General features: G+C 33.6%; 1 protein-coding gene across 1 annotated transcript; it reads right to left on the bottom strand.

Moving 5' to 3' along the window:
* Positions 1 to 4,761: 4,761 nt before the first annotated feature.
* On the bottom strand, positions 4,762 to 5,301 carry LOC150035118 (uncharacterized). Its single transcript, XM_090315232.1, has one exon. It carries the CDS (start codon positions 5,299 to 5,301, stop codon positions 4,762 to 4,764), a length of 540 nt encoding a protein of 179 aa, XP_090171358.1.
* Positions 5,302 to 10,501: the final 5,200 nt, after the last annotated feature.

The raw sequence follows: 10,501 nt of genomic DNA on the forward strand, positions 1-10,501 counted from the left end.
GTGTCACGTGCCGCATTCTGTGAAGAAACCGCAGGCACGTGCGGTGCAACACACGTGAAGCTGGGTGATCGCCACATGTCATTATCCCATTCGTTTATGGTCTCCACGTCACTGCCACATCAGCAAAAAGTGATCGGTTGGAGCGTCACGTCATCCGCCATATCATCAACATTGACCATTTGTGTGCCACATCAGCCACCATGTCGAATTCCATGTCAGCAAGGTGCCACGTGTCACTGCCACGTTGGATTTCCTCTCCAGTCTTCATTTGCTTATAACTTTCTCGTTTGAACTCCGATTTGAGCGATTCAAATTGCGTTGGAATCGTCTTTCCGAGTCTACAAGATAGTGACTCTAAAACACTGAAAATGTTAGTACAAAAAATCTGAGTTTGTTATCATCAAAATGCTTGGTTTGATTGAAGCCCTAAAGCTAACAATTTCCCCCTTTTTGATGATGACAAACCACCATAATACCAAAAAATACTTCTCCCCCTTTTGTTATCAACAAAAAGATATACATGTGATTTTTCTCCCCCTTAATCATACAAATAATGCTCCCTCTCAATAAATTATAAAACATAAATTCATAGAAATATGAATAATGTTCCCCTTATCAAACATAATTAGGAAATACTAATAATACAAAGTGCAAGTCTATTTTTACAAAAGGCTTCTTCATTTAATGCCTTTGTAAGAATATCTGCTACCTGGTTCTCAATATTAACATAATTAATGACAATATTCTTATTTTGCACATGTTCTCGAAGAAAATGATGTCTAATATCTATATACTTTGTTCTAGAATGTTGAATGGGATTTTTAGTTAAATTAATTGAACTAGTATTATCACAAAAGATTGGTACTTGTTCAAAATTTAAACCAAAATCATGCAACTTTTGTTTCATCCATAAAACTTAAGAACAACAACTAGCAACAACAATATATTTAGCCTCAGTGGTAGATAATGCAACAGAATTTTGCTTTTTACTATACCAAGATACTAAAGAACTACGTAGAAAATGACATGTTCCCTAGTACTTTTTCTATCAGTTAGACTACCAGCAAAATCAGCATCAGAATATGCAATAAAATCTAAAGATGCATTTTTAGGATACCATAAGCCTAAATCAACTATACCAAGAAAATATTTAAAAATTCTTTTTACAGCATGCAAGTGCGATTCTTTAGGACATGATTGAAATCTAGCACACATGCATACACTAAACAAAATATCAGGCCTACTCGCAGTTAAGTAAAGCAAGGATCCGATCATACCTCTATAAGCTTTAATATCTACGTTTTTACCTTTTCATCCTTATCAAGCTTTGTAATGGTACTCATTGGGGTCTTTGCTACTTTTTCATTATCGAACTTAAACCTTTTGAGTAGACCCCTTGTGTACTTTTCTTGATTTATGAAGATTCCATCTTCAAGTTGTTTAATTTGAAGCCCAAGGAAGAATTTAAGTTCTCCCATCATGCTCATTTCAAACTCACTATGCATACACTTAGAAAATTCTTCACAAAGAGAAGAGTTAGTAGCACCAAATATAATATCATCAACATAGATTTGCACTAATAAAATATCATTATCTTTAATTTTGATAAAAAGAGTAGTATCAATGTCCCATTTTAAAACCATTTTCTAGCAAAAATTTACTCAAACGGTCATACCAAGCTCTAGGAGCTTGTTTAAGACCATAAAGTGCTTTATTTAATTTAAAAACACGATTTGGATTATCAAATCTTTCAAAACCAGGAGGTTGTTCAACATACACTTCCTCCATTATGAAACCATTTAAGAAAGCACTTTTTACATCCATTTGAAATAAAGTAAAATTCTTATGAGATGCAAATGCAAGCAGCATGCGAATAGATTCTAATCTAGCAATAGGAGCAAATATTTCCTCATAATCTATTCCTTCTTCTTGACTATAGCCTTGAGCAACTAGTCTAGGTTTATTTTTAACAATATTACCAGATTCGTCCATTTTATTTCTAAATATCCATTTAGTACCTATAATAGAATGATCACTAGGACGCGGGACTAGTTCCCACACATTATTTCTTTCAAATTGATTTAATTTTTCTTGCATAGCAATTAATCAGAACTCATCAGATTCAACATCTTTAAAAGACTTTGGTTCAATTTGAGACACAAAAGAAACATTATTCAAAGCATTTAAAGAAGAGCGAGCTCTTACCCCTTGAGATACAACACCTATTATTAACTCCTGAGGATGGTGAGTAGAGAATCTCCAATCCTGAGGGAGGGATTTTTCTAGCTCTTTCTGAGATTCATTTGTTACTGCTTCCCTATCTTTAATACTAAGATCTTCAACAGGTATTTCTAATTCATCACTAGTAGAAACTTTATTAGTGGCAACATGTGTTTCATCAAAAACAACATTCATTGACTCTTCAAATACATGAGTTCTTTTATTAAAAACTCTATATGTTTTACTACATGTAGAATATCCTAAGAATATGCCAATGTCCGTTTTATACTCAAACTTTCCAAGTTTTCCTTTGTCTTTCAAAATAAAACATTTGCAATCAAAGACTTTGGAATAGCTAATATTTGGAGTTTTATTATTAAAAAGCTCATAAGGATTTTTATCTAAAACATGTCTTATTAAAACACGATTCATTGCATAAGATGCAGTATTAACAGCTTCAGCCTAAAAAGATTTTTGGTAAATCATATTCATTAAGCATGGAGGTAGCTTATTCTTTAAAGATCGATTTTTCCTTTCTACAACACCATTTTGTTGAGGTGTTTTTGGAGAGGAAAAATCATGAGAAATTCCATTTTTTTCACAAAAATTTTCAAAAGAAGCATTTTCAAATTCTCCTCTCTGATCACTTCTAATTTTCGAAATCATAAAACCTTTTTCATTTTGAATTCTTTTTGAAAAGCTAATAAAAGATTTTAAAGCTTCATCCTTATGAGATAAAAATAAAACCCAAGTAAATCTCGAAAAAATCATCAACTATAATAAATGCATAATGTTTTCCATGTAGACTTGCAACTCTAGTAGGTCCAAAAAGGTCCATATGTAACAGTTGCAAAGGTCTAGAAGTAGAAACTATTTTCTTTGGTTTGAAAGAAGACTTAGTTTGTTTACCCATTTGACAAGCATCACAAACTTTATATTTTTCAAAGTTTAATTTTGGAAGACCTCTAACAAGGGATTTCTTAGAAATATTTGAAATTAAATGCATGCTAGCATGACCTAACCTTGCCATAACCATGAATCTTCATGCAATGCAGATAAACATTTATTTTCTACTATAGGACGATCTAATAGATCAATAGTATAAACATTTTTATCTATATTTCCTACAAACATAACTTTTCCATCACATGCATTTTCTATTGTACAATTTTTATCACTAAAGATTACTCTATATCCTTTATCACATAATTGACTAATACTTAATAAATCATGCTTTAAACCATCAACCAACAAAACATTTTCAATAAGAAAATTCGAACCGTTACTAATATTACCTTTGCCAACAATCTTACCCTTTTTATTGTCACCGAAGGCAATATATCCTCCATCTTTCTTTTCTAGGTATGTAAATTTTGTGTGGTCCCCAGTCATATGTTTTGAACATCCACTGTCCAAGTACCACTTATTCTTTATGGATCTCAAACATACCTGAGAGAATTAATTCTCAAGATGTGACCTTAGGTACCCAAATTTGTTTGGGTCCTTGGGGGTTAGCTAACAAAAATTTAGGAATCCATCTCTTTTCATTCATAATATTGATTTTTCTTAAATTGCATGCATAAGCATTATGACCATGTTTTCCACATGCATGACAAATAATAGAACCTTCTTTGACAAAGTAGTTTGTAAATTTCTTTTGTTTTTGGTGAGGCTTATAACCTAAGCCACTTTTATCAAATATGCATTGTTGCTTACCCATCATGATATCTAAATTCTTTTTCCTGTTTGTAAACTTTAAAAGAGTAGCTGAAATATCTTCATTTTTATTTTCTAATAATTTATACTCTTCTTTTGAAGCATGCAAATTTGATTTAGATAAATCTAGATCTTTTCCTAATGTCTCATTTTTCTCATTTAGATTATCTAGCTCGATTAATAAATTATTATTTTCAAGAGCTAATTTAGCATTTTTCTTCCTAAGAGACATATATTTGCAACCTAGTTTTTAAAATTCAATTTTAACTTCATTATATGCATCAATGAGCTCATCAAAAGTAAGGTTTTCAGGACTTACCTCATCATCGTCGTCGTCGTCGTCGTCTCCAAAAGCCATAACGCATAGATTTGCTACTTCTTCCTCGCTTTCATCGCTTTCGTCCCAAGTAGCTTTCATGGCCTTCCTACTCTTCTTTGAAATGGCTTTTCTTTGAGGACAGTCCCACTTCACGTGTCCGGACTTTTTGCATTCATAACAGATGATCGTATCTCTGTTGCTCTTTTCTTCTTTGTCTTCTTGATTGTTGACTTTCTTTGAGAAGTTCCTTTTCCTAAAATGCTTTTTGAACTTCTTGGACAAGTAAGCGAACTCCTCATCATTTAGTTCAGCTTCAGTTTCAGAGTCCTCTTGAACTTGAGTGGACTTTAATGCTAGGCTCTTCTTCTTTTTGACATCTTCTTCCACATTGGCCTTCATGATTATCTCATGTGTCATGAGAGATCCAACGACTCCTCCAGTGGAAGTTTTGAGAGGTCTTTTGCTTCTTGGATCGCCGTCACCTTAGCTTCCCAACTCTTAGGCAATTATCTAAGAATTTTTCTCACATTTTCAGAGGTGGTATAAGATTTTCCTAATCCCTTCAAAGCATTAACAATATTCGTGAGCCTAGTAAACATTTCAGATATAGTTTCATTTGCATCCATTTTAAACAATTCATAATTATGAACTAACATGCTAATCTTTGACTCTTTAACTTGATTAGTTCCTTCATGAGTTACTTCAAGAATATCCCAAATTTCTGTAGCAGAATTACATGCAAAGACTCGATTAAACTCATCAGGACATAAAGCACAAAACAGACAGTTCATGGCTTTAGCATTAATAGAAAACTTCTTTTTATCTTCATCATTAAACTCTTTTTCTTTCTTAGAAATATCTTTATTATCAACTATCTTAGTAGGAATTAAAGGACCATTAAAAACAATTTTCCATAGATTATAGTCAATAGAAATAAAATAAATTCTCATCCTAGTTTTCCACCATGCATAGTTATTTCCATCAAACAAAGGTGGCCTAGTGGTAGATTGACCTTCACCATACCCATTTATTCCAGTAGTTGCCATAAGCTCGAACAATTAAGTTTTTTGAAAGAGGAAGAGAATATAATTTTTTTTAAAAGATTTTTGTAAAGAGAAATACTTTTCCAAAATTTAGATTTTAATCAAAAAGATTTCAAAGATTAAGAAGTAGAGAAAAAATAAGGTTTTAATAACCAATTTTCAAGAAAAAACAATTTCTAATGAAAACAGCTTTTAAAACTCAAATTTTTGAACTTTTTGCAAAACTTAGAAAAATTCCAGATTTAATAAGACAGGATGTATTCCGACGAAATGCTATTGATTTTAGGAGGATTATAATGAGGAGGACGACAGACCCACTCACGATCTACTAAAGGGCAAGTAGCTTGATTGGTTCGAATCCAAGTCATGAGATGGCAATAGAATGTAAAATAAAGAAAAAATACAAAACCTTTTTGAAATAAGAAAACTAGCTCTGATACCAATTGTAGGATCTAAAGGCAACACTAGAGAGGGGTGAATAGGGTTGACCACCAAAACTTTTTTTTTTTAATAATTTTATCTTCAAACAATGCTCAATAAAGTTAACCCACTAATTTGATTAAATAAAATTTATGCAAGACAAAACTTAAATCATGCAAGCTATGATAACTTCAAATTTAAAGACAATTTAATCAAAGATAAATTTAAATAACACACTAAAAATTAAATCATGCAATTTGGAAAGATTAAAAAAATAACGAAAACAAGAAGCAAAAAATTTGAAAACAAGAAATAAAAGAGAGAGGGGAAGAGAAAACATCAGGAATTATAATGGTTTGGCAAATTGCCTATTCCACTCTCCAAGACTCCTTCTTGGGTATTTCATTAAGTGATCCTCTTGCAGGTGAGGACCAAACCGACACACGACCCTCTTTTTCCTAGGCGAAAGAGAAACCCAAGATCCTTTTTATTGATTCAGGATCAAACCAATTTCTTTTTCTCACAATCCAAGGTGTACCCACACCTTAATACAATTCCCAAAAATTAAAAGAAAACCTCACAATATTACCTCTTGAAGGCTAAATACACAAGTTGAGCACTCAGAAAAAAACTCACAAAAATAACTCTAGGAATTGAGAGCTTAAGACTTGATAGCTTTTGGTGTGTGTATATGAAGAGTAAAATCAAGCTTTGTAGCTGGTTGCATGGTGCCTACTAGTTGCAACACATGGAACACTCTCCTCTCTTTAGGTGTTAAGTTGTTCCTATTGAACCTGAGAACCCAACATTCTATACTTAACATATTTTCTTACCCTTTTCTTGCTCACCATTACTAGACTTCTTCAACTCTCTCGTCATCCATCTTGTTACAAACTGAACACATATAATCATAATACTTAGGAAATTTTCCTTATCTTATATTTTAGACGCATCATTCACTATACATAGCTACTTTTCTAATGACTTTAATTCACATCTTAACTCATAATTAAGAGGTCTTAAAAATTTGATTAACTAGTGAAACAAGTTCATGGGTTTACAATTTACCTTCCCCTTAAAGAAATTTCGTCCTCGAAATTTGACTAGAACTTTTCATGTGAACAGATGTGTATATTTTCTCTTCATCTGATCGTTAGTTTCCCATGTAGCTTCCTCAACTTCATGATTTCGCCACAAGACTTTTATTAACAGAATAGTCTTGTTTCTTAACACTGGCTCTTTTCTGTTTAAGATATGATTTGATTCCTCTTCATAAGACAAATTCTCTTTTAATTATACTAATTGTTCTTGGAGAATATGAATAGGGTCGGGTACATACTTCCTTAACATAGATACATGGAAAACATCATGTATCTTAGATAATTTAGTAGGTAAAGCTAACCCGTAAGTTGTTGGCCCTACCCGTTCAGTTATCTTGTAGGGTCCAATATATTTGGAGCTTAGCTTACCTTTCCTACCAAATCTGAGTATCCCTTTCCATGGTGATAACTTTAGGAATACTCGATCTTTGACCTCAAATTCTAACTCTCTTCTTCTCTTATCTACATAGCCCTTTTGTCTGTCTTGAGCTATTTTCAAATTTTCTCTGATTACCTTAACATTTTCTGATGTTGCCTGGATTAACTTTAGTCCTATCAATTGTCTTTCTCCAACCTCATTCCAGCAAACTAAAGTTCTACAAGGTCTTCCATATAAAACCTCTTATGGTGCCATACCGATACTGGAATGATAACTATTATTATAAGAAAATTCTGTCAATGACAAAGGTGTATCCCAGCTACCTCTAAACTTCAATACACAGGCTCTCAACATATCTTCTAGAGTCTGAATCATTCGTTTTGACTGTCCATCTGTCTGTGGATGAAAGGTTGTACTAAAATATAGCTTATGTTGAGGTTGATGCCCTGAATCTCGTGGGTCTTATAGTTTGTAATTGTAATATACAAACAATTTATTTATTTAATAAAATATGAGATATTTTATTCGATATTTAGTAGCATTAACCCACAAAACCAATAAACTAATATCCAAGGTTATCTTCTATAGCTTAAACATGTATGTAGATGTTGGATTAAGGAAGCAAGCAGTGAAAGCAAAATAGGATCATTAAACGTTCTAATTCATTAATTTTGGCTTCAAACTCAACATTCTCATAAGCTAAAAACAGAGTTTCAACACTAACCTTTGAAGTACCTTTGAATCACGAATTCCAGCTGAAATCCTCCCTTCCTTTGGATGTGAACCACCACAAAGTCTTCCCTATTATTCTCTTGGTGCCTTAGATTGAGTTGCGGGACTCAAAACAAGCTTGAATTAGGAAAAATGGAGGAGAACTGGTTTATCAGCTTTTTGAAGAACTGTTCTTCAACACACTTTTTCAGCCAATTTTGCAGCTATTGCATCATCAATTTCCATCTCAAAACTGAAGTTTATATTGCATGACATTCACGCAACAAACCTTCTGCTTGACTTCCAGCTCAAGCTTGAGAATTTGAGCTGTAAATATAGTGGAACCATGATTGAACTACTAGCTTAAAGAAATGGGAAAATCCCATTTTTCCAATTTCTAATTTTTTTCAATAATTTTGAAAATTTTCCAAAAATTAAAAATTTAAAAATAACTTTTCAATTTTAATTCTATAATTAAAATTGAGTTTTTATTAATTTTACAAAAATTAATTCACTAATTAATTTTTCTAATAAAATTAAGAATTAAGAATTAATAATTAATTGGCTCGACTTCACATATTGGCTAGCATACCTGATGCTTTAGCCAAAAGGGTTGAGAACATAGTCATTGCACATGAGATCATGGACTTGTTGCAAGAATTGTTTGAACATTTGTTCTTAATTTTTGAGCATAGAGGGATGGATGACAATACCAGTAGTGTCAGTTCCCAAGTTAAACTCCAGGAAGAGAAAGCAAGTGTTGCTAACTCTATTAAAGTTCATAGAAGAGAAGTGTTCTCTGAAATGGGACTTAATAGTGGAGATGTGTTCTCTGAAATGAACTTGGAGATTATTTAGGTTCTGATACTGATCCCACCACTCTCCGAAAAAGGAGGATGTCTAAAGATAGTAAATATGATTTATTGGTCTTGGAGACACGTTTGGTAGAGAATGATGATTATGCCTGGATCTTTGATTCGGCTGCTACTAATCACGTCAGTTCCTCTTACCAAAGATTTAGTTCCTGGAAAACATTGCCACAGGGAGAGATGACTCTTTAAGTCGGTACTGATGAGGTTGTTTCAGCTATTGCTATAGGTAGGCTGAAGTTATTTTTGGACAAGAATCGTTATCTGTTACTAGATAATATTTTTGTAGTTTCTCATATTAAGAGGAACTTCATCTCGGTTTCTTGTCTCATTGAACAAGGTTCTACGTCTCCTTTTCTGAGAGTAAAGTGTTTATTTTCAAGAATGGGATGGAGATTGGTTTTTATTCAATGGAAAGTAACTTGTATGTACTAGTCATAAAAGCCTTGTTTAATACTGAAATGTTCAATACAGTGACAACAACTAAAAGACCAAAGGTTTCTCCTAAGGAAAACGTCCATCTTTGGTATCTAAGGTTAGGTCACATCAACCTCGATAGAATTGAGCAGTTGGTGAAATGTGGACTTCTAAAGAGTTTAGAAGAAAACTCTTTGCCGGTATGTGAATCATGCTTCCAAGGTAAGATGACCAAACGACCTTTTATTGGAAGAGGTTATAGAGCCAAGGAAGTCATGGAGCTTGTACATTCAGACCTCTGTGGTCCGATGAGTGTTAGGGCTTGAGGTGGATATGAATATTTCATCTCTTTCATAGATGATTATTCAAAGTACGGGTATCTCTACCTAATGCAACGTAAGTCTAAAGTCCTTGACAAGTTCAAGGAGTATAAGGCTGAAGTTGAAAACTTGTTGGGTAAGAAGATAAAAACACTACGATCTGATCATGGTTGAGAGTATATGGACCTCAAATTCATGAACTATATGATAGAACATGGAATTACGTCCTAACTCTCGATCCCAGATACACCTCAGCAGAATGGTGTGTTAGAAAGGAGAAACAAAACCTTGTTGGACATGGTTCAAACTATGATGATTTATGTTCATCTTCCACACTCGTTATGGGGTTTTGCGGTGGAGACTGCATGTTACATTCTGAAAAACGTTCCCTCGAAAAGTGTTTATGAAACATCTTTTGAGCTGTGGAGAGGCCGTAAAAGTAGTTTACGCCACTTCAGGATTTGGGGGTGTCTGACTCACGTGCTTGTGACTAACCCAAAGAAGTTGGAACCGCGTTCGAAAATTTGCCTCTTTATAGGCCACCCTAAGGAAACGAGGGGTGGATACTTCTATGATCCGAGTAAGAACAAAGTGTTTGTTTCTACAAATAATATCTTCTTGGAAAAACCACATCAGGGATCATAAACCACGAAGTAAGCTTGTTTGATGTGAGATTTCTAGTGAGATTGAGACTACTGAGGGTTCAACATGAGTTGTTTAATAAACCGATAGATCAACAAAAGTTTTTGAGGTCGGAACATCTAGTCAACCAACTCAAGAGTTGAGACTGCCTCAATGTAGTAAGAGGGTTATGAACCCACCAGAACACTACATAGGTTTGACTGAAGCCCAGAACGCCATTTCTAATGATGGGGTCGAGGATCCATTGTCTTTTAAGCAAGCGATGGAGGATGTTGACAAGGATGAGTGGATTAAAGCCATGAACCAGGAGATGGAGTCTATGTACTTCAATCAAGTCTGGGAATT

Source organism: Benincasa hispida, chromosome 7 (genome assembly GCF_027475165.1).
Source record: "Benincasa hispida cultivar pf3 chromosome 7, pf3_genome.v1.1, whole genome shotgun sequence".
Lineage (NCBI taxonomy): Eukaryota > Viridiplantae > Streptophyta > Magnoliopsida > Cucurbitales > Cucurbitaceae > Benincasa > Benincasa hispida.